Genomic DNA, 25,569 nt, shown 5'->3' on the forward strand with positions numbered 1-25,569 from the left:
GACTACTCTCATTTTAAGCAAGTCACCTAACTCGTGCTTCAGTTTTCATCTGTTAAACGGGAGATTTTACAGACCTCATAGGATTGTTGTGAAGATCAAGTGAGTAATAGACGAAAGCCCTCAGCCACTGTGGCACATTAGTGGTAGCTATTCTGAGTTTATTAACAAGCAAATCTTTAATAGCAACTGGCTACTTACATGTGGAAACCCTGGTGGTGTAGTGGTACAGTGCTATGGCTGTGAACCAAAAGGTCAGCAGTTCAAATCTACCAGGCGCTCCTTGGAAACTCTATGGGGGCAGTTCTACTCTGTCTTACAGGGTCTCTATGAGTCAGAATCGACTCAATGGCAGTGGGTTTGGTTTTGGTTTGGGCTACTTCCATTAGGGAAGGAAATAGTGTAATATCCAGAAACTAAATGAAAGGGCCTGCAAAGCCTTGTTCAATCTGGTTTCCAACCACATTCCAGTATCATAATTTTAGACTCAACACACTAGGCTCTCTCCTACCTTTGAGCCTTTGCAACATTGTTCCTTTTACCTGGGATGCTTTCGCCTGCCCCACCTAGCCAACTAATTTCTGTTCACCTTTCAGCTCTGGTTTAACTTTAACTCTTTCTAGGAAGCCTTTCCTGACCACCCCCCTCCTCCACCACCATCGGGTCTCTATGGTTTCTACTCCCAAGCCTCCTGTACTACTTACTTCCTTGTACATCACACTTGTGAAGATCTGTTCCGTGACCTTCCTTCCCACTAGACTGTGAGTGCAGTGATGGGTCATCCCTATAATCCTACCAATTAGCACCACAACTGGGACAGCACAGGTTTTCAAATATTTGGTAGCTGACCTTAACGACGTAACTAAAAACTACCCTTAGGGGTTATGTTCACATAGAAGCTCCTGACTCCCTTCAACATCTATCAGTAATTGTTGGCATCTCTCTATCGCTGTGCTTTTCTTGAGCTTCACCAACCAGGAAGATCAAGAAAGTACCTCCATTATTTATTTTGACTATAACTTTTGTGGAGGTGACAAAACATCTGCTTGGCCTATTTTGTTTTGCTTTCACAATATTAAGAAATCGTATACTGAAGGAAAAATGCTGATTTGATTTCCCATCCTGGATTATAATGAATAGCTCAAAGATCAGAATCTGAATTTAGAATATATTTTTAACTCATTACCTTATGCCTGCCTACACTTGCTACTTACTATCCAATTACAGAGTGAAAAGGGAATCTACATTAGATCGTCATCTCCAGATTTGTATTATACACCTCCTTCCATAAAACAAAAACCAGCAGTCCCTGGGTGGTGCAAACAGTTAAGCGTGTGACTACTAGCAAAAAGGCTGGCAGCTGGAAACCACCCAGAGTGCCTTGGAAGGGAGGTCTGGAGATCTGCTTCAGAAAAGGTCACGGCCTTGGAAACCCGATGAAGCAGTTCTGCTCTAAACACTTGGGGTTGCCAGGAGTTGGAATTGACTCAGTGGCAACCAATAACAACAGTCCTTTCACCAAGCACTATAAATATCCTCACTCAGAAGTGTTTTTATACATTGTTTCCTGTCTTTAAGCTATTGACTGCTGAATCATAAAGCTCATTTTAACTAGTCTACCCATCTCAATGGGGCCAGAAACCCTTAAGCCTTCTTCCTTACCAGATGTGTCTTGCTTTAATACTTTGACAAGCATCATGTGAATATAATTTTTAAAAAACAGACCTTAAATTGCCTGGAGGAACTTGATACATTAAAAAAAGATGATGATGATGAAATACAAAATCAGAACTGAAAGTGCAAGTCAGGCACTTTTTCTCTGAGCTTCTGTACTGAGAAGTCATCATTCCTTCCTCCCTGAGACGTTTATCTCCTCAACTTGACTCCTGTCCTCCAGCTCAACTTTCTGGATTTGCCGTGTATCTTTTCACATCTTCTTTAAATTCCCTATGACTTTCCCTGTCATTTTTAATTCATTCTGTACCACAGTACCAGTCTTCAAATAATTGAGCATAGTTCAAACCATTCCTTTTTTCCCCTACCAATCAGACAAGTACCTTTGCCCCTGCTAGTGCACGTTCCATTGCCTCCTTGTGCTCCCTTTGGGTAAATGGAGTATTTCTATATACCACAGACTACACACTGAGCATTATTTTCAGTGTGTCCTAATGCAACTGATGGCATAGTGGTTAAATGCTATGGCTGCTAACCAAAAGGTCAGGCAGCAGTTCAAATCCACCAGGCGCTCCTTGGAAATTCTATGAGGCAGTCCTACTCTGTCCTGAATCGAAGGCAACCAGTTTGGGGTTTTTTTTTTGGAATGCAACTATCCTCCCAACTGAAATATTTAAACATGAGAAAATCTGTGCTTATACAACATACATTTTCACATACAACTCCTCATCAGAAGCAAAGAGGTTAGAAAAGGACTTCAGAGCCATCAAGGGCTGGAAACAACCTCAGGACCCAGGCTGGTTTTAAAGCCACCGGCACTGAGGAGGCTTGGGATGGGGGTTCAATTCAACCTTGAAAAGAAAGGGCAGTGCAAGAGAGGCAAGCAGAAGCTTTTAAAGCAATCTCTGCTGTCATAGTCTACAGAACTACCATAATTAGCAATGAATAGACAAAATGGCACGCTAAGTGGCCAGGTGTACAGCAGACCACTTAGGAGCTGGAAGTGTTTCAAGGATTGGGAGGTAGATTGGCAAGGGTCAAAACAGACAAGGGAGGCTTCATGGAATAGTCAGTTCTTGAAGAATAGATAGAATTTGGGGAGTTGAGAAGAGAGTGTATTCCAGGTAAGTAGAATTCCAAGAGTACTATACATTTATGCAAGACAAAAGATGTCAATTTAACTAAAAACACCAGTGCTAGGTCAATCAGTAGGAAAACAGATGGACAGAGAGTGGGGCAGGTTACAGAAAACCTTAAAAACATTAGAAGAATTTAGACTTGACATAGTAAAAGTCACCCAAGATTTATGAACAGAATAAAAAATTAAAATGTATAACTATCACTTTGGCAATATACCAAAAGGCCACTAAAAAGGACCTCTGAGATTGCAATACCAACTCAGCCCCTTATTAGCTATATTCAAATCTAGTTAGCTTTATTCCCAAGCCTCAGTTTTGTCTGTAAACTGGGTACAAAAAAACCCCAGCTCACTAGACCATTGTGATGATTAGAGATAACACAAGCAAAGAATGTTATTTCAGGACCTGGTGGCAGCTATGAGTCAGAATTGACTTGACAGCAGTGGGTTTTTTTTTTTTGGTGGAAGTAATCCAGATGTGTGATAATTAAGGTCCGGACAAGGGCAGTAGAGCTTCATATAGTTTGCTTCACCACCTTAACTTACTCAGTAAACACTTCACAAGCGCTCAGGTAGGTATCGTGCCCAATGCTAAGAAAACTTAAGAAACCCTCCCTCTTTACAGATCTCATGATCTCAACAAGAAGAAATTTACTTACGGAAAGTAAAGTACCATAAGTGACAGGCACCAAATTAGAGTAAGTGCCACAGTAGTTCAGAGGAGGAAGGAATCATGGGTGTAAAAGTGATCACAGAGCTACAATGGATTTGGACAGGAAGCAGTGGGAAATACTGTTATACAAAGAGGTGTTAGGAATGGGAAAATATGTTTCATGTGTTAAAAGAGTGGGAAAATGTGACATGTTCAAGAGCTCCTATAAGTCAGTAAGACCAACAATGCAAATAAAAAATGAATAAAGGATAGAGACAGGTGACAGGGGAAAAAAAACATTTAAGCAGCTCAAATATATGAAAAGGTCACTCTCACTCATCCATGAGGTGCTGATTAAAACACCAAAGAAACATTTTTTTTAAGATGGCAAAGAGCCAAACATAGTGTTACAGAGCTGGAGAGGCTGAAGGGAACCAGGAACTCTCTCCTACTTTGCTGGTGAGAGTGTAAACTGGAATAATTCTATGGAGGCAGGAACTTTCAAAATTATAAACGCTTATACTTTTGACCCAGCAATTCCATCTCTAGGAATAGATTCTACAGATGTACTTCCCCAGCACCATTTGCAAGGGCAGAAGATTACAATCAAAGCGCAGCAAAATAAACGGAGCACCAATACAATGGAATTCTCTGAAGCTGTGAAAGAAGGAAGCTGCTTTATATACAGATGTGTGGTAATTTCTAAGATACACTGTTACATTGAAAAAGGTACAGGACATGATACTACCACTTGTGTGGGGAAAAATGAAAGGGCTGGTAATTGCACATAGTATCTCTGGATCGGTACAAAATATTAATGACCGGTGCTGTCTCTGGAGAGGTGAACCAGGTTACTAAGGTCCAAAAGGAGACTTACTCTTCACTGGGTACCGATTTTGAACAGGTTACAAAGTTTGAAGTGTACATAAATGAGAACTGTTAACCTATATTGTCTATATTGTGTGATGATGGGTGCTCTGTGCTTTCTTTAAGCATTTTGGTAATATACTGAGCTTGTTATTTTCATAATACAATGAAGGAAATGAGTGTGTAAAGGATGAAATTACAGATAAGAAACAATACAAAGATCTAGAGGGCAGTATGAATATGATTAAAAAAAAAAAAAAAAGCCTAAACAAAGCAGTTTCTGTAACAGAGAGAAGCACAACTGTGCCTCACATACAGCAAGTATGTACTAAGGCTCACAGAACATATGGAAGACTAGATTGGGACTCAACTCTCAGGGCATTTTTGAGGCCAAAGTAGTTCAGACTTTAACCTACAGGCCTTTGTAGACTTCAGAGTGGAAACTGATAAAAATACTATTAAGATTAATCTGGTAGATTTGAATGGGCTGAGACCGGACATATACAGGTAGCCAATTTCTGGCCCACAAACAAGTTCTATCTACCTGGCCCAGGCGGTGTTTTAAGGGTCTGAAAGAGCCCACAAATCCAGCAGCACTGAAAATCTGGACCTGCATTCTTAAAAGCCAACAATGCCCATTTAGACAGAACATGGGCTCTCCCTGGGTTTTCTTATAGTCACCTGTCCAGGCTTATTTCTTGCCTTTTCCTACCTTTTCTAACCTTTGTTGACACAGACTTTTTGCTTGCTAGTAAGATACCTGAATTGAGTCACTTGAAATGCAGCAGGCAGAAAGGTCTAGACTAAAATGGTGGCAGGAGAAATGGAAAGGCACAGCCACGAGACATCAGCTGCAAGCTGCCTTGTGAGAACGCACAGGCTGAGCGTCAGGCTGTCTGGGCTGGAGTCCTGGTTTCACTATACAGTGGCTGTGTAACCTGGGACTAATGAGTTACTTAATCTCTCTCATCTCCCCCATCTGTAAAATAAGGACATGACAGTACCTACCTCATAGCTGTTAAGGGTTAAATGAATAGATATTTGTAAAGTACTTGGCACAGTGCCTGGCACAAAGGTGGTTTTGTTAAATTTATTGCATGCCTACCATGAGCTTGGTTCCGCTAGAAATAAAAAGATTTACAGAGTTTGCACTTGAAGGGTACAGCATAAAAAAGGGGATTTAAAAGTCGTTTACACAAAGGTAAGTGATAACAACAGGTAAATTCTTCAAGAGACAAAATTAAGATAGAAATCAAAGAGCTGAGGACTGAATTAAAAAAAAAAAAAACAACTCTCTGATTGGTTCTTAGAAGATGAAGTGTCGAAGTATGATTAGAAAAGTATCATGGATCACTTGAGTGTCAAGGCCAAAGAGAACCCTGTCAGACTTCCAGCAACAATTCCATTTTACACATAAGGTTCTGGTTTTCAAAGCGCTACTGACTTCACTGAACCCTAATAATGACCCCACGAAGCAGAGAACTTTATCTCCATTTTACTAAGGATGAAAAAGTTCAGAGATTAAATTATTTGCCTCAGGTCACACAGCTAGTAAGTTAAACAACAGGAAATCCAAACCACTGCTATTTTTATATCGTATATAAGAGTCTCCTGTAACAATTCGTTAAGAATCAGGACAGTACACATTAACCCTAACTCCATTCAACGGAGCAAGGATTACACCCTCCAACTTTTTTTTAAATAAAAATCCAATGGCAGAATAAATTAAGGCATTTGCTAAATAATAACCCATAAATCAGAAATAAACTCTTGCCCAGAAAAAAAAAAAAAATACCTTATGTTTTTCCTACTTGCCCAACAAATAAGTACCATCCATTTATTTTAATCAATTTTTTTAAAAAGTCTTTTCATTCTTCCAAAAATTATTCTAGCACTTACTACAAAGAAAGGACAGCTAACAGTGTTAATGGTGAAGAAGGCTCTCGCGTTCCCAACGAGCTTAGTAGGGGAGATTCACGGTACACAGGCAACTTCAAAAATATGTGATAAATGCTACAATGAGTACACGTGCAGGAGCAGCTAATCGTGGGGACAGAAGAGGGTGGCGTCGGGAAGGAGATGAATGGGAGATGAATGGAAATGAGTCAGGTAACACAACTGTGGGAAACTAGGAGACTGCGTATATAAACAGGCTTAAGAGCAACCCATAATGCTTCTATCACAAAAATGCAATATCCATTCAGTTTTAATTGTTACCTTTTATTATTTTACAATATATTTCAAAAAATGCCTTTACAGAAGCCTTAACTGCTCTATAAGACCTGGAATAAAAGAACACTTAGAATTAGAACACACAAACATCAAGTTGGAGTATCTACTTGTACGGAACTATTATTACCAAAGGGATGTTGTTTTTTAAATAAGCAGATGTGTGGCAATGTAAAATAAAATACACACTTGTTAGAACAGTAAACCCTGTTTTAATGGCTATAGAAAGGAGGTGGTTTTGTTTCTTTTTAACACAGGTGGTTCTGGCAGCAAGTTATATAATGCGTTTAAAGCAGTATGTGCCCCTGAAAGCTTGTACTTTAAGTCTGTGTGTATCACTTGAATCAGGGTCTAGACAAAAGAAAAAATATAAGCAAATATCTAGTCTGCAAATATGCTTCTCAACACCCATTCCTCTAGGTCACAATGCTAGTGAGCTCAAGACTCTCACTGGTGATGACATTTCACAATAATTTTTCCCCAGTGACAGTGGATGCTTTTACTTTTTTCTAAAAGAGAAAGGACGAAAACACAAAGAAATCCTCCAGGGTTTAATTTTCATTTCACATTCCCCAAGTAGTAAAATAGCAGCTCTGAATGTTGATGAAAAATAATTTCAATTTTTTCCTATTCGTTTTCAGTCATACTAGCATTAGTATTTATCTGGACTTAAAAAAAAAAATCAGTTGCCAAGTATTTCAGAAACTTGGTAAGCACTGTATACATGTAATTAGCACTTATCTATCAAGATACACATCTATACAAACAGATATGTATATCTATCTTATATACATATATATATATATTTTACCTTCACTGATGTCTTTTTTCCTGGCTGGATATGGGAAACAAGATTAAGAGCCCAACACTGGCTTTCTTTCTTTATAGGCAATAATTTGGGTCTTTTTTCATCAATACCACTGCAGCATTTTCATAATAAATTCACAAAAAGTAATCAAAGGAAGCACCTACAGAACACGCTTCTGCCAGGAAATTCATGCTTTAAGGTTAGCCTCTCTCAAAGTGGCACTATGGCATTACAGGCATTCAAATGTTTTCTTTTTTCAAGTCTGTCAGTTCTTTACTACGATTACTTTTTTCCTAGCAGGGGATAGTGTACAGTCACAGAGTAAGGCCTAGAGACCATTTACGGTTGCCTGCAATATTAGGGTGGACATAACACTCAAGAGCTGATATACACCAAACTCAATAGTTGTCAACTACAACTGCATTTTTCACATTCAAATAGAGTCTCCAAAAGCACTCCCGCTAATATACAAGCTTCCTTTTCTCGGCTGATTTTATGTTAATCTTATTACAATTATGACAAATTAGACTGTAAAGTTTTTGTAAGCATTGTATCATAAGGGGTTACTGTATTTTAATTCATAAACTGGCATTAATAATGTCCTTTCTATAAACATGGTTGGCAAAATAAAAAAGGCACAAAAGGGGGACAATGAGAAACACTTTCTTTTGACTTTCAGTTAAGCGTACCAAAGCAAGTATCTTTCATGGAAAAAAGCAGGAAAAAAAAAAAAGTTCAGTAATACATGCACAACTTGAGCTTAAAAAAAAAAAATTCCCTTCAGACAGGTCCTGAGGTTTGAGGAGAAAACGGATTTTCCTAATCACGTGCTTAATGTACAATAAAATGTAAAGCCGCACATACATGTTTGGTTTAACAGCGGACCCGTGTAAAAAAGAAAGCAGTGAGGCAATGAAGCAAAACCAAAAATACCTTCATAGGCAAAGCAATTCCACCTGTAGCCTCTGCCTTTCTTAACCACTTAGTGGAGTAAGATGTCCAATAAAATGTAAAATGCAGCATACGCGATTATATAATCTAAAAACTTTTCATGATAATTTATTGCAAATTGCACTTGACAGTTCACCACAACAATGGAACACTGGCCCCTTGTTGGTTCACACAGTCCTTGAGCTTTAAATTTAAGTCACCAGTAAAACGATCTGGATAAAAAATTTGCAGCTGTGCTCAACCAGCTGGCTCCACCTTCTGGGTGCGAGCCAACCCGGGACACGGCTTTATCTTGCTCTTTCGTGGGACTCTCATCCTCAGGCAGGTAGTCTGGTAGGTCTGTGTTCTGTTCTACTTCCACAGGAGTATCTTGGAATGGGACCAACATCTGATATATAGAAAATGTCAGGAGTTATTACAAATCAACTTTATATGATACATATATATATATCATAAGTTTAAAAATGTACTCATTCTAATTGCCACATTTATTCTCAGTGACTGCAGTCCCTCTTAAGTTTTATTCTCACTGGAAGGTAGGTCCAAGTGCTGAACATTGCGTGAGTGCAGAAAAGTAGAACCATAAATGAGAGCTCAGATGTTGATCTCATGAGGTTCTAGAAGTAAATGTGCAACCTCTGTCTACTTAAAGAAGACTCAAGCAAGTGTCTGCTCACAATGGGACCGTGAAATGCCACTGCCCCTCCTTTCTGTGGAAATCCCAATGAGTTAAAGGTCTATGGATTCCTTCTCCCTATCACAAAGCTAATAGAAATAGTACCAACAGGCAAAGATTTTCACCATATTTACTTGCCCAGTGTTTAGACCTTTATTTTTTGGATTGGCAAAACTAGTTAAGGTAATGAAGAAAGTATTCAAAAGCCAATGTTTTTAAATACCATGTTTTTAGAAACCACATATCCTTTATATCCATATAAAACCAGTAAGATATCTCCACAGAAGTAAAAGAAGTTCTATTCACAAGAGCAGACTTTGAAACCCACAAAAGGGCTGTTTCTAAAAGGGTTAACTATTAACCAAGAATACATGAAGATACTCCTATCCAGCCTCCTAAGTATTTGGCAAGTGTTGGGCTAGAAATACCGGCCATCTGCTGGCTATAATCAAGCGTTAGAGTTAGGCATAAATAAAATTTTTAAAAGCTTTTACCTCTTCTCCACTTTCACTTTTCACAACTTGCTGAGCTTTCATAACCTTAGTTGATGCTATTGCTGACGCCAAAGCCTAGTCCAGGATAAAAAGGACACATTTTGAACAACGATGTGTTTTTCTGTAATCTCAAAAAAATTTAGCCATTTAAAATACTAACCTCTGCTTTCAAATCTGAACGAATGCGCACCACACATCTTTGAACAGCCATTTGAAAAGTAAAGCTAATAACTCCTTTAATTTTTAACAAGGCCTCTTCACATAGATTTCTTCGAGACTGAAAAAACCAAAGCAAATTGTTATTAAAATAGCTAAATAATAAAAGGGAATAAATCAACTCAAGCCACAGTGAACCAGTCATTACATTCTAGGGGCAAAATGTTGCAAATGTCCCTGATTCAGTTCTACTATCTCATTCTTGAGGGCACAGTGCTTAATTAAGTTTATTAAATTTTACAAGACCAAGAGAGTAATAATTCCTACTTCTGCTAGATTTCATTCAAGCTCCATTACTAATATTAAGTTTTAATAATTTTCATCAGAAATAATTTAACCAATATCAATTTGCATCTTGAAGGTAAGAGAATGGAACTAAGAATAAATAACAGAGAAAATGCTGAAAAGCAAATGTTCCTCTAGCTCAAGGGTGGGTAAAATATGGCCCACCATCTGCTTTTGTAAATAAAGTTTTATTGGAACATAGCCATGCACATTTCTTTATACACTGTCTAAATAAGGCAACTTTCATGCTAAGGCAGAGCCAGGAGTTACAACAGAGATGATATGTCTGCAAAGCCTATATACTATCTGATCCTTTATGGAAAATTTGATAACCCCTGCTCTAACTTAAAAATCTCTAGGACTAAATTCTAATAGAGCATTCAGTGTTTACATCACTATTCCTTAAACCACGTGGTATTTATAAAGTCATGGAGTCACCACATCCTTCATTTACGGCATTCTTAGTAGTTACCACTACAGCCTTAGAGGTTATCAATATCCTCTTTTTGGTTCTCATTTTCTTCTGATAGTGCTGATAACACAATGTAACACACTTTCAATGCTTTCTGCTTTTCATACTACATACCACCCTGGTTTTTCAACTACACCATTGTCATCTCTGTCTCTTCTTACATCCAAGGTCCAGTGCCTGAAGCGAAGTTATTTTCATTCTACTTTTCCCTCAGATAATTAACCTATTCTCGTCACTTTGACTGTCATCACTATGTAGAAGCACTCATGTACATCTCTAATTTGACTTTGCTCCCATTTGTCTATCAGACATACTCTTAGGTATCAAGTGGTCATCTTAAATACAAGGTACAAAGTCAAAACGGACTAAAAGGTAACTTGTGTCTCCTCATCGTCCCTTCATCCCCAGCCCACATGCTAAGTCACTCTCTCAGTTTTCCTGTTTCTGTATGGAGACCAGGTTCTGATTAAGTACTTCTGAGGGGATAGTAATCTGCACTGCACTCCTTCCCCAAGTCTGTGGACCACACTCTAAGAAGCACTGCCTTCAAACTACCCAGTTCATTCTTCTCTTCCATTGAATAAAATCAAGTTTTCAAATCTATCCCCTCATTCTTCAAAACAACACTCACATTATCTACTATCTCCCTACTTAAACCAGGTGCTCATGTCTACATTTCAGCACTACTTAGGCCAAGTATCTGGAGTCCAATCTCTGGTAGCATACACCCAGAGGGGGCTCAGCTAGTCCAGAATTTTTGGACTCTGATCTGCAAAGACCTGCGTTCTGTGAAACCTCGCAGGGACTGGAATCAAACAGCCCAAGTTTATCTCTTCCGTATGTCCAATACCAGGGAAACTTACAAGTAAAGGTTGTGCAGCATATACAACATAACTGTTAGGGTACTACCGGTCTAATCTAATTCCTCATTTAAAATGTGAAGAAGGTGAAAAATAGAAAAGTTAGAGAACTTGCTTAGTTTACCACAGGTAGTTTGCCACGAAATACCAATCACATGTGGCTGTAAGAAACCAAATTCATGAGGCCAATTTATCTTTATTTACTTCAACACGAATTTATACATCTTCTCCAGGCAAAGCCTGGGGGGGGAAATTCAATTCCATAATTTGATCTCAAGGCAGTCTATTTCTGGGTAAACAGAAGATCTTCAGCAGAGCAAACAGGATCAAGAATTATTCACAAAGGACAGAGACACCCCGCTCTGCTAGCAACCCTTCCGCTCGAAGGTACTCAGCAATCTCTGGCAAGCACCACTGCAGGCTGCGATATTGTTGTGTACCATAGAGTCAGCTAAGATGTTGTTATTGTTGTTGCGTGTCATCGAATCAACTCCGACTCATGGCAACACTATAGGGCACAGCAAACCTGCCCCATAGGGTTTCCTAGGCTGTAATCTTTACAGGAGCAAATCGCCAGGTCTTTTCCCCAACAGAGCTGCTGGTGGGTTCAAACCGCTGACCTTTCAGTTAGCAGACGAGCACTTAACCACTGCACCACCAAGGCTCAGGGTCAAAATTAGATTCAAAGAATCACTGGTAGATGAAATTAGGAGCTGGATAAGGAGGCAGCTGAGCTAAAGCAAACTGCCTGGCAATGGCAAGGAGAAAATTGTGGGTGTATCTGCGTGTACCTATGTGTTAGAGAGTATAAACTGAAAGAACATAGATAGTAGACTCCCTCCCACTTCTAATTCTGGGATTAGTTACTCCATGGTAGCAAATCTGAGAGACTAAACTCCATAGTAGCATAATCTGTAGTTAGGGAAATAAAGCAAAGGGAAAAATGTCTGTGGGGACCAAAGTTTAGGGATAACTTTCTAAAAGCCCTGATATATACACTAAAATAAGTACATTTCTTTCATTACTAGTGAGAATAAACATGTATCCACATGTGGGCTGTCCAAAGTAGCCATTAAGAGTGGGGCTAGACAAATTCTCGTTAAGACCAGACTTAATGGTCTGACTGAGACGGGAAGGACCCCGGTGGTCATGGCCCCCAGACCTTCTGTTGGCCCAGGACAGGAACCATTCTCGAAGACAACTCTTCAGACATGGATTGGGCTGGACAATGGGTTGGAGAGGGATGCTGGTGAGGAGTGAGCTTCTTGGATCAGGTGGACACTTGAGACTATGTTGGCATCTCCTGCCTGGAGGGGAGGAGAGGGTGGAGGGAGTTAGACGCTGGCGAAAAGGACACGAAAAGAGAGAGTGGAGGGAGAGAGTGGGCTGCCTCATTAGGGGGAACGTAATTGGGAGTGTGTAGCAAGGTGTATATGGGTTCTTGTGTGAGAGACTGACTTGATTTGTAAACTTTCACTTAAAGCACAATAAAAATTATTAAAAAAAAAAAAGAGTGGGGCTAGACGGCTAGACTCACACTACCTGGACAGATCTCCTACCCAGAAATGGGCTTTTAACTCAACTTATACCCAGTCTTCTTAATTCAATGAAGATCTTCAATTTTCTTCTTATAAATCCTATACTTTCTTATTAGGAATACCCTTAATTTCTATCTTTTTAGGTTTTATTTTGTTTTGGGGAGTGTCAGAACTCATCTATATCCCTGAGGGATAAGAATCAGGATCAGCACAAAGCTGGTCCCTGTGAAGTGGAGTTCAGACATACATTCACTCTCCAACTTTTTCACCATTTGACACCAGTCATTCCCCTAACAGCACGTTCTACTTCTCTGCTGGGTTTGCTAATTCATTGCAATGGCCACATAGAACTCACAGACCATACTCAAGATTACATGGTTTGTTAGGGAAGTAAAGGGCTATAATTCAGGATAAGGATCAACTCAGAAGTGGATCCAACTCAGAATACAGTTCGTCAAACAGGATAGTTTCCAACTACGACAACTCTCAGCCTTTTCTAGGCCATGCCTGCCGGTAGCTTTTCTCTTGGCCATGCTAGCTGGTGGCCCTTCTCTCAGTGATTGGACCTCGTCTCTGCAGCTGGGCCCCAGAGGGCCTTGTCTCTGCTACTGGGCCTTCCTGGGCCTCTGCCCTGCTCAGACAAGTGTTACAGCTCTTTTGGCTCTGTCGACGAGTGTCTGGAGGTATCCCGCTCTGCTAGCCAGCCTCCTGCCAGACGGCACTCAGCTCCTCTAGCAAGTACCACTGTAGCTGTCTGCCAGTCCTGTGATTCTCACTGCTTGTGCTGATGCTGCCATCTCATGCCATCTTCAGTGTTACAGCTCTTTAAAAAGTTTCCCTCTCTCTCTCACTGCCTCTCTATCTCTGTTGAGTTGGCTGCTTGCTTATATACACAAGCTCCTTATCAATTTCAAGGCATGGCCCTTCTAGCCAAGCCACAAATCAACCAATCCCTACAAGGTCATTTAATCCTACTGGGTGGTTTTATGCACCGTATTTGCATAGTAAACTGACCAATCCCTGCAAAACATGTAAAACAGACCAATCACAGGGGCAGGCTGTGGTCCAACCAATAATTTTTGGCAGAATTACAAACCTGAGGCCAAAAAGGCCATATATGAGAGAAACCCATTACACTGCAAGGAATAAAAATATTTTCCCCTTTTAGAAAGCGACTGATTTTCACAAATTTAAAAATGTCACTAGATTTTTAAAAATCACACTGATTTTTACAAATTTCAGATGATTCTCCTAGATTTTCTATATTTACAATCATACTAACAGCAAATTACCATTTTTTTGACTTGCTGATGTTATACTAAAGTACTTTATTACATTAAATCATACTTAAATTCTCAAGATAAAATGACATACTTGTAGGAAATTTTAACAGTCATAATATATAAATTATATATATTTGGGGACTCCAGAGGATGCTGAAAGCTCTTTGTCCTGTGGGGACACCTCCCTGTCCCCATCCCCATTTAGGGGTCCCCCCCACAAGCCCTTGGGCTGACACACAACTCTTCCCTCCCCTTTTTATATTTTATTGCCCTATAAAGATCAAGGCAAGGGGGATATAAGGCTGCCAGAACAGAGCCAGGGAGCGGGGTGGGTGGGAGGGAGAGGCACTATAGACATAGGCAGACACAATGAACCACCAACTAGTTGGGATCCTGCTGGGCACCTTGCTGGGGGCTGCCTTGGGTAAGAAGGAGGCCAGGTACGTCTCATCCAGTCTGCCCTCCCCTCTGCCAGCCAGCTCCCCTGGAGGGCCCAGGTATCCCCATCCAGTGCCTCCTCTCTCCTGCCAGGAAATCGCATGCGGTGTTTTGGCTGCGGAGGAAGCCTGGGAAGTTCCTGCAAAGAGACTGTGACCACCCGTGGCGATGGTGAACGCTGTGGCTTCCTGGAGCCCAGACCCCACTCAGGCTCAGGACAGATGAAACTTTCTGGGAACCGTCAGTCCTCAGTTTCTCCCTCTTCCCCAGTCCTTTCCTGCCTCCAGCCTCCATTTCCTTCCAATCCTTCTGGCTTCCAAGCCTGGCTCTGGACAGATGGTGAAGCTGTCAGCGTAGAGCAGTCTGTAGCCCCTTCTGGCTCCTGGCACTGAGCCCCTCAGAGGCCCGGCGTCCCTGTGCTTCACCTCCCTCCTCTTTCCTTTCCAGAAGGAACCTCATAGACCCATTCACACAAGTACAAATGACCAAAAAAGTTCTATCTCTTGAAGGCAGGGACCAAAATACTAAACCAAACTTCAACTTTCAGGCATCAGCTAATTATAACACTGCAGTTAAAAACTCAATTCTGGAGTCAGACTATCTAGGTTCAGATATGGACTCAACCATTTCCTCTACCCATGTAACTTCAGATAAAGCCACTCAACCATTCTAACACTCAATTTCCCCTTCTATAAAAAGAAGAAGATAATGACGTACCTCTCTCTTTATTGATTGTCAAAATCAAATGAGATATTGATGGAACATACTTGAATCTCTACTGCCAGGCTACGTTACCAAAAAAATGTTAACTTCATCAGTAACACACTGTGAGAGCCAACTTTTGGACTTTGACCATTGAATTCTGGTAGTATACTTTGTGTAGGCTTTCGTGAATTTTATTACTTGGGCTATGCCAGCTTTAAAAAAGAAACTCTACTGTCCTTATTCATTAACATTAAACAGATGGCATCGGTGATGTTTTATATATCTTAATATCTTCCATTCAATCAACTCACATTTACCAGAACATGGTTATTAGAAACTTCACAACTTTGTCTCTCCCAGGTTCAGTAAGATAGCTGTTAACTTATTTGGCTTTGTCATGGTAATATGCATATGAAACGCTTCCCTCCTCATCTTCATCTAATAAATTCTAAATTCTGAGGCCTACATGTCTCCCACCACACCTACAAAAAGCTGTGGATAATCTAATGTAACCTAGTTAAAGAAATAAGTGGTAATCCACCAATTGCCAACCCTAAATATGTAAAGTTATATAACTAATTACTGCTCAAGATAACTTCAGGGGGACTTCTAATTCCAGTCAAAATAAAAAAAACAGACTAGATTTACCCTCCTGCCTTAAACAACCAAAAATCTAGACAAAACATATAAAAACAATGATTGCAAGTTATTGGAAAACAGACAGCCCAAGAGAGTGGTTCCTGACAGAAGGGAAACAAATGAGGAGAGCACTACATGTACAGCAACTTATTGCCCAGGCAGTTTCCAGGCTGCAGTGCAGAAAGGGAGAGGCCACGCGGACGTCAGCAGTCTCCTTGAGTTGAGGACATGGAGTTGAGAATTCAGGGAGGCCCTGAGAATTCAGATAGATATCACAGGCAGAACACTGGCGAGAGAAGAGTTAAATGACAAGGAAAGGACCACACTGAGAGCGTGCACACTCTAGGAATCTGTAGGATTCCCCTCAAGTCTTCAGCTGAGTACTGATCAGTAGATGCATGTGAGGAAACTACATGGAACCACTGCAAAGGAATAAAAGGAACAATTCTGTGGGCTCACAAAGAGCTCGGAAAATTTCCCATAAGCTAGGGTGGAAAATTATCCATACACACAGGGCCTAGGTAGAGTTCCCAGAAGGGTGCTGTCTCAGTAATGTAGCAAAAGTATCCCTAGGCTAAAGGCTGCTCTGTTTCTGCCTAACAAACCTTAAAAGCAAATCTAGAAAGAATTAAACTGTTTATAAGTAACTTCCATACAGAGCAAAGCGCAAGATTATTTAAAGGCACTGCATACAAAAATATGCTGTCCCAAACAAGGTAAAATGCACGCCTGGCATCCAAGCAAAAATTACCAGGTATGCAAAGAAGAAGGAAAATAAGAACTATAATTTAAAAATCAACCAACAGAACCATACCTATAAATAACACAGACAACTGGAAAGGACACTGAACCGTTATACTAACAATGTTCTGTATGTTCAAGCAGACAGAGAAAAGCAAAAGCAAGTTATGGAGATATAAAAAGACCTAAATCTAACCCGTAGAGATGCAATAAAACAATGTCTGTGTAGAAAAATACACTGGATGAGATTAACAACAAATTAAAGACTTGCAGAAGAAAAATTTACCAAATATAGCAACGGAAACTAAACAAAATGCCACAGAGGAATACTGAAAATGAAAGGAACCGAGCCTCAGTGAGCCGTGAGGCAACTTCTGGTGATCAGATATACGTGTAGGTGGAATCCCTACAGAACTGGAGGGCAGGGCCAAAAACTCTGAAAGGGAATGGATGAGAACTGTCCACATTTGTTGCAAACTATATATTTTTTTATAAACCCAGAGGAAACTCTGGTGGCAGAGTGGTTAAGAGCTACAGCTGCTAACCAAAAGGCTGGCAGTTTGAATTCACCAGGCACTCCTTGGAAACTCTATGGGCCAGTTCTATTCTGTCCTATAGGGTTGGATGAGTCGGAATCGACTCAATGGTAATGGGTATAAACCACTGACATCCAAGAAACTGAATGAATCTGAAGCAAAATAAACATGAAGCAAATTACACCAATGCACATGATAAACAAAGTACTCAAAATCAGTGATAAGGAGAAAATCTTAAAAAAAAAAAAAGCCAGAGGAGGAAATATATGACACATTACATACAGGGGAACAAAAATAAGAACAATGGCAGAATTCTTGTTAGAAACAATGTAAGCCAGAGATAATGGAGCAACATCTTAAAGTACAGAAAGAAAAAAAAATCTGTCATCCAGAATTCTATACCCAGTGAAAGTATATTTCATAAACAAAGGTGAAATAAAGACTTTTCTAGACATACAAAAATTGGAAGAGTTGGAGACTTCAATGCCTGACTTTCAAAAATGGATAGAACAACTAAATAGAAGATCAGCAAAAAGAAAAAAAAGACCTGAACAACATAAACCAGCTAAACCTAACAGGCGTATATAGAACATTCCACTGAACATCAGAATATACATTTTTCTCAAGTGCACAAAGAGCATTCTTTAGCATGTTCATGTCAGTCCATGAAACAAGCTGAACAACTTAAAATAATAAGGACTATAAGAAAATACAATCAATATATTAGATAACCTCAAAAAAATATATATATGTGTGTGTGAGTACATACACACACACACATATATACATATGCATTTATGTATGTATACACACAATGGAATATTATTCGGCCATGAAGAGAAATGAAGTTTTGATACATACTGATATGGATGAACCTTGACAACATCATGCTAAGTGAAATAAGTCAGACTCAAAAGGATAAATACTGTCTGATTCCATTTATATGAAATATCTAGAATAGGAAATGCATACAGAAAGTTTATCAGTAGTTACCTGGGGATGGAAGGAGGAACGAATAGGAGTTATTGTTGAAGGGGTACTGAGTTTCTGTCTGTTCTGTAAAACTTTTGGAAATGGACAGTGGTGACAGGATAGCACAACAAGGTGAAAGTAATCAATGTCACTGAACTGTACACTTAAAATGGCAAGCTTTTGTCATATACATTTCTCACCACAATAACATTTAAAAAAAGATTGTTTAAAGCAAAAGTAATAAAATATATTGTGGGATTTATAACATATATAGAAGTAAAATGTGTGACAGCATATTGCATAAAGGCAGAGACAGGAAAAATGGAAGTACGTTATGAGGTTCTTATACTATACATGAAATAATATTAATTGACAGTAGACTCTGATTAAAGATATATACAATTAACTACACCAACCACTGAAGAAAAAGCAAAAAAAAAAAAAAAAAAAGAATTTCACCTAATAAGCCAACAAAGGAAATAAAATAGAATCATAAAACATACACACACACAATTAGTCCAAAAGAAGGAAGAAAAAAAGTAAAAGGGAACAAAGAACAGATGGGACAAATAGAAAGCAATTAGCAAGGCAGTTATTTTAAACCCAACCACCTCAATAACAAAGTAGAATAAGTTGAGAAATGTTTCCTTCTCTACAGTGTTCTAAAGGATTTTGTATACAATTGGTATTATTTCTTTCTTAAATGTTTAACAGAATTCACTGGTAAAGCCACCTGAGCCTGGAGTTTTCTTTATGGAAAGGTTTTTTAACAACAAATTCCTTTAGTAGGAATTTAACTATAAAATCTTTTAACTACAAAGTCCTTTAATAGATAATAGAGTTATTCAGGATATCTATTTATTCTTAAGTCAGCTTTGGTAAATTTTGTCTTTCAAGAAATTTGCCCTTTTCATCTATGCTATCAAGTTCAATGGCATAAAGCTATGTAAAATATTTACTTATTATTCTTTCAATGTCTGTAGGCTCTACAGAGATGTCCCCTCTCTTCATTTTCACACTGTTAATTTGACTTCTCTCTTTTAGTCTTGATCAGTTTGGCCAGAGGTTTATCAATTTAATGACCATGTTGAAGAACCAAACTTCGATTTCATCAATTTTTCTCTATCATTTTCCTGTTTTCTATTTCACTGATATCTGTTCTTTTTGCTTCCTCTCTTTAGGTTTTATTTGGTCTTCTTTTTCTAGTTTTTAAGGTAAAAGCTTAAGTCATTGATCTAAAATCTTTCCCTCCTTCTACACGGGCATTTGACGCTGAATTTCTGATCTAAACGCTGCTTTAGCTGCTTCCAACAATTTTTGATATGTTATGTTTTCATTTTTATTGAGTTCAAAATGCTTTCTAATTTCTCTTTTGATTTCTTCATTTACCCACGGATTATTTCAGAAGTGTGTTACAGAGTTTTCAAATATTTGGTGCATTTTCCATGTATCTTTCTGTTACTGATTTGTCATTAGCTTTTATTATGGTTACAGAACATACTTTTTATGATATTAATCCTTTTATGGCCTAGAATTTGGTAAATGTTCCATGCACATGTAAAAAGTATGAATATTATTCTGTTGTTGGGCAGGTATTCTATAAATGTCAATTAAGTTCAGTTGGTTGACAGTGTTATTCAAGTCTTTTATATCCTTGGTGATTTTGTGCATACTCCTTCCATTAATTGAGAGAACAGTGTTGAAATCTCCAGCTCTACTTGTGGATTTGTCTGTATTTCTTTGCATTTCTGTCAATTTTTGCTTCATATATTTTGAGGCTCTGTTATTAGAGAGATAAATACTTAAGACTGTTACACTCTCTGATTAACGGACCCCTTTAATAAATCCTGGTGGCCTAGTGGTTAAGAACTACAGCTGATAACCAAAGAGTTGACTGTTTGAATCCACCAGGTGCTCCCTGGAAACTGTATGGGACAATTCTACCCTGTGCTATAGGGTTGCTATGAGTTGGAGGCAACTCGACAGCAGTGGGGTTTTTTTTCCCTTGGTTTTAATACAAATGACCTTCTTTATCAGTATAAAATACTGATGTTGAGATTTAATTCTGAAGACTGTTAGCAGATGACATTGAAGAAACTATTCAGCTAATACGATTTCTCTTCCCCATCTTATAAGCCATATATTTAAAAAACACTTACTGTATCATCAAGACCATCTATATGCAAAACCACTGTTTTGGCACGTTTGTTTGAAGTTCCTAGAAAAAACTGAGCTTTCCTTCGACGTGAATTCATTTCATTGAAACTATCACCATCTGCCATATTACAGGATTGAAGAATGTCATAGATTTCCGAGGCCAGCAGTTTTGTTTCTCCTGGAGTCGTAGTCCTTGAAAAAGAAACAGGTATAAATTAATAAATTAGTCATATTTCTTCTATTGATACTTTAATTTTATTTCTTAACTTTAAAGAGACTTGTTTTCCTCATTCTGATATTCTGTTTAACGTAAAAGCAATACTAGTGAATCCTAGAAAAATCAATAGTGTAGAAAAAGCATTAGTCTATAACAAATCCTAATTCCAGGTTAAACTTATACTTCATTGATATTCAAAACACATCTGTATAGAGGAATAAAAGCACATTTAATTGAAATCACTAATTAAATAGGAAATCAGGATATAACATACCCCTGGATGAACTAACATTCAGCCTTAAATCTGAAGTATCCTGTACTTTAAGAAAATACGATATATGAAAATCCAAAGGAGAAACAAATGAGGGTAAGACCATTCATATTATTAGAATTTATTTAGAGAGACTTTGCAGTAAATTTAAACAAATTAATTTTTAATTTATATTTTTATATATCTTTCATAAAGCATGCACGTATCATAAAACCACAACTCAAACAAAAATTTTTATTCTTAAACTTTTAATTCCTACTACAGCTTCTCACATCAACACGCTGTCCAACAGAATTTCTACAATGATGGAAATATTCTATATCTGTGCTGTCCAATATAGTAGCCACTCACCACATGTGGTTATTGAGCACTTAAAATATGGCTAGGGCAACTAAAGAAATAAATTTTATTTAGTCTTAGTTAAAATCTAAATAGCCACATGTGGTGAGTGGCTACCATATTGGTCAGCATAGATCTAGTGGTTCTTATTAAATAGTTAAACTGTACACATAACTGTAAGATAATAACTCTCATTTTACTTATAAATGGGCTGAATAAACTCCAAATTCTAACATACATTCGAGGCCTTTAAAATTTGCCCCCATTCAGCTTTACCAACACCAGCTCATTTTGTCTTTTTACAATTCTTCAGGTTAATCTAGTATGATACGCGGCCATTTCATAAAAAGCCCACACATTTTTACATATTCTTTGCTGTTCCTTTGCCCTAGGATGCCTTTCAAACTTTAAGCTTTGTTCATGCCTTTTCCTGACCCAGAAGTGCTTCACCTAAGCCCTATGCTTTCAAAATCTTATTCCTCTCTTAAAGGCTCCGCTCAACAACCACCTTCTTTGTGAAGCCCACCCCCAACAACCCACTCCTCCTTCTGCACTCAAAGTACTATGCTTGTATTTATACTACTGATAGTACTTATACTACACTACTGATAGTACTTATACTACTGCTTTTAATTTTCTATTCCCTCCAGAAGTGTATAAACTCAAGAGTAGGGATGTACTCTCCCTCTACCTTCCACAAAACTTGACAAAATGCTCTGCAGAATTTTTTTTTTTTTTTAACTGAATGAGTAGGAACACTTCAATTTCTGATATGCAGACTATATATATGTTCTAGCTATAAACAGTTTCAATTCCAGGTGCGCTAATCTGACAGTTTCCCAGCCCCAAGTGCTTTTCTGGGTGATTGCTGCTCACAGAGATAAATTACCTTGAATGATTCTGACTCTGTATTTCAGGAAGTTATCCAAAAGACTGTTTTTGGAGATGTCTCAGCACTTTTTCTTTTGATAGCTATTTTACAGTTTATAGAAAAGGTCACTGCAGTTTGGAGATATTTTAAACACTACCCAACCACAAGGTTTAAAGAGTATAAGGATATGCTGGTTAGAGGCACCTGTGAATTTTGGAGGAAAAAACCAGTATGCTTTTGTTAGCACCTACCACCGTCAATATTGTTTTTAGGTATTTGAATCAAACAGAAAAAACATCATCACAACACATAACAGAAGATGTAACTAATGACCTTTTTATAATTTTTTTTAAAATACTCTATTTCAAAACTCCTCTGTGTACTTTCTGATGAACCAATACTGACAAAAAGCATTAAAATGCTCCAACATCAAATTACTATCTTCCTGTTCTGCAGAATAAGAACTATAACAGTAGTCCTTACCCTTTTAGGGCTACTGAACCCTCTGAGGACCTGAAACTTGAGACCTTTTCATAGGAAAAATGCAAGTAAAAAAAATTCTAAAATAAATTTTAGTGAGTTTATGCCCCTTCTCAAACCATCCATCTTCTATCAACTTCAAGCAACAGAGATGGTTTAAACTGTTTTAAAAATTGATTTGGCAAATCAGTGATCAAAAGTCTTTCAATAAAAAAAGTCCTCTACCAGATAGCTTCACTGGAGAATTCTACCAAAAATGTAGAGAACAATTGACACCAATACTGTTTAAACTCTTCCAAAAGACACAGAAAGGAGTACCCCCTAATTCATTCTATGAAGCAAACATAATCCTGATACCAAAACCAGACAAAGATACCACCAAGAAAACAATAGGCTAATGTATCTTATAGGTATAAATGCAAAAATTCTCAAGAAAATACTAGCAAACAGAATCCAATAGCATATTAAAAGAGTCATACACCATAACCAAGGAGGATTTATTCCAGGAAATCAGGGATGGTTGAACATTACAAAACCAATCAACGTAATACTCCACATCAATAGAACAAAGTAAAAGAACGACATGATCATCTCTATGGATGCAGAAAAAGCATTTGCTAAAACCTAACACCGTTTCTTGATGAAAACCCTAAAGAAGACTGAAATAGAGGGGAAATTCCTCAATATGATTCAGGGTATGTATGAAAAGCCAACAGACAACATTATACTTAACGGAAAAAGACTGAGAGCTTTCTCCCTAAAATCAAGAGCAAGACAAGGGTGCCCACTCTCACTACTTCTATTTAACATTGTATTAGAAGTACTAGCCAGAGCAATATGACCAAAAAAAAAAAGGGTATCCTGACTGGAAAAGAAGTAAGTAAAATGATCTCTATTCACGGCTCATACGATCCTATACGTAGAAAATCCCAAAAAGTCCACAGGAAAGTGTCTAAAGCTAATAGAGGAATTTAGCAAAGTTACAGTGTACAAGGTCAACAAACGAAAATCAGTTGGGTTTCTATATACCAACAATAAGAAATGTGAAAGGGAAGTTAGGGAAACAATTCTATTTACAATAGCAATTAAGAAAATAAATACTTAGGAATAAATTTAACCCGGGACGTGACGGACTTAGACAATAAAAACTATAAAACGCTGCTCAAAGAGATTAAAGAAGACTTAAATAAATGGAAAGATGCTCCACGTTCATGGACTGGAAGACTTAATATTGTCAAGATGTCAGTACTACCCAAAGCAAAGTTAACATTATCCAAAGCGATCTACAAATCCAATGCAATCAAAATTCCAAAAGCCTTCTTTACAGAAACAGAAAAATCAATCCCCAACTTTATATGAAATGGCAAGAGGCCCTCGAATAGCTAAAACAATGTTGAAAGAGAAGAGCAAAGTAAAATTCAGACTTCCTGATTTTAAAATATACTATACAGCTACAGTAATCAAAACAGCCTGGTACCGCTATAACAACAGAAACTTAAACCAATGGAATAGAACTGAGGGTTCAGATTTTTGACAAAGGTGCCAAGTCCATATGATGAGGAAAGAAGAGTCTCTTCAATAAATGGTTCTGGGAAAATTGGATTTCCACATGCAGAAAAATGAAACAGGATTCATGGCTCATATCATATACAAAAACCAATTGAAAATGGATTAAGGACCTAAACATGAAAACTAAAACCATAAAATCCTTAGACGAACAAGGAGGATCAAAGCTGTGGGGCCTAGCTTTCAACAATGGAAAAGCACAAACAGCAAAATACAAAATAAATAAATAGTACCTCATAAAAATTTAAAAAAATTGTTCATCAAAAAATTTTACCAAAAAAGTAAAACGACAAGCTACCAAATGAGGGAAAATCTTCAGAAACCACATACCAGACAAGAATCTAATAACGAAAGTATATATATATAAAACTTACACAACTTGACAACAAAAAGACAACCCAATCACAAAAACAGGTAAAGAGCTTAAACAGACAATTCACCTAAGAGGATATTCAAATGGCCACCAAACACATGAAAAGATGCTTGGTGTCATTAGCCATCAGGCAGCTGCAAATCAAAACCACAATGAGATACCATTTCACTCACACTAGGATGGCTAGTAGGAGCCTGGCAGTGTAGTGGTTAAAGTGATTGCTTGCCACCTGAGAGGCCAGCAGTTCGAAACCACCAGTGGTTCTGTGGGAGAAAAATGTGGCAGTCTGCTTCCGTAGAGAATAACAGCCTTGCAAACCCTATGGGGTCACTACGAGTAGGAATCAACTTCACAGCAGTGGGTGTGGTTTGGAGCGCTGGTGGCGCAGTCATTAAGAGCTACGGCTACTAACCAAAAAGGTCGCCAGTTCAAACCCACCAGCCACTCCTTGGAAACGCAGTTCTACTCTGTCCTTTAGGGTTGCTATGAGTTGGAATTGACTCGACAGTTTTGGGGTTTTTTTGGATGGCTAAGATTAAAAAAACAGAAAATAACAAATGTTGGCAAGGATGTGGGGCAATTGGAACACTTATCCATTGCCGGTGGGAATGCAAAATGGTACAGTCATTGTGGGAAACAGGGTGGCAGTTCCTCAAAAAACTAAAAATAGAACTACTATATGACCCAACAATTCCACTCCTAGGAATATACTCAAAAGACTTGAAAGCACAGACTCAAAAAGAGACAAGTACACCAACGTTCACTAGAGCACTACTCATAATAGACAAAAGGTGGAAACAACCTAAATGTCCATCAACAGATGAACTGATCAATGTAGCATGGTACATACATACAATAGAACACTACTCAGCCAGAGGGAGAAAAGAAGTTTTGATACATGCTACAGTATGGCTGGAGCTTGAAGACATTATGCTGAGCAAAATACGCCAACCACAAAGGGACAAATATTGTACAACATCATTGATACAACAAAAAGACAAGAAAAGGCTAATGTACAGAGACCAAAGTTGGGAGGGAGGGAAAAGGGGGGCTGACGGTGATGGAAAAATAGCACCAATTAAGGGTAGGGTTGCACGTTTGATTATTGTAATTGTTGTCAGTAG

At 38.3% G+C, this 25,569-nt stretch overlaps 1 protein-coding gene across 2 annotated transcripts in view; it reads right to left on the reverse strand.

The window, feature by feature from the left end:
- Positions 1 to 4,667: 4,667 nt before the first annotated feature.
- The window catches only part of ARMC1 (armadillo repeat containing 1), a 52,581-nt gene continuing 31,679 nt past the window's right edge, over positions 4,668 to 25,569 (reverse strand). For both annotated transcript variants that reach the window (XM_003408328.4, XM_023545740.2), the window contains exons 4-7: positions 20,331 to 20,520; positions 9,647 to 9,763; positions 9,487 to 9,561; positions 4,668 to 8,704 (exon numbers count right to left, since the gene is read on the reverse strand). In XM_003408328.4, coding sequence (XP_003408376.1) covers positions 8,513 to 8,704; positions 9,487 to 9,561; positions 9,647 to 9,763; positions 20,331 to 20,520 — 574 coding nt within the window. In that variant the 3' untranslated portion in view covers positions 4,668 to 8,512. The remainder of the gene's footprint in view (positions 8,705 to 9,486; positions 9,562 to 9,646; positions 9,764 to 20,330; positions 20,521 to 25,569) is intronic.

Source organism: Loxodonta africana, chromosome 14, assembly GCF_030014295.1.
Source record: "Loxodonta africana isolate mLoxAfr1 chromosome 14, mLoxAfr1.hap2, whole genome shotgun sequence".
Taxonomy (NCBI): Eukaryota; Metazoa; Chordata; class Mammalia; order Proboscidea; family Elephantidae; genus Loxodonta; species Loxodonta africana.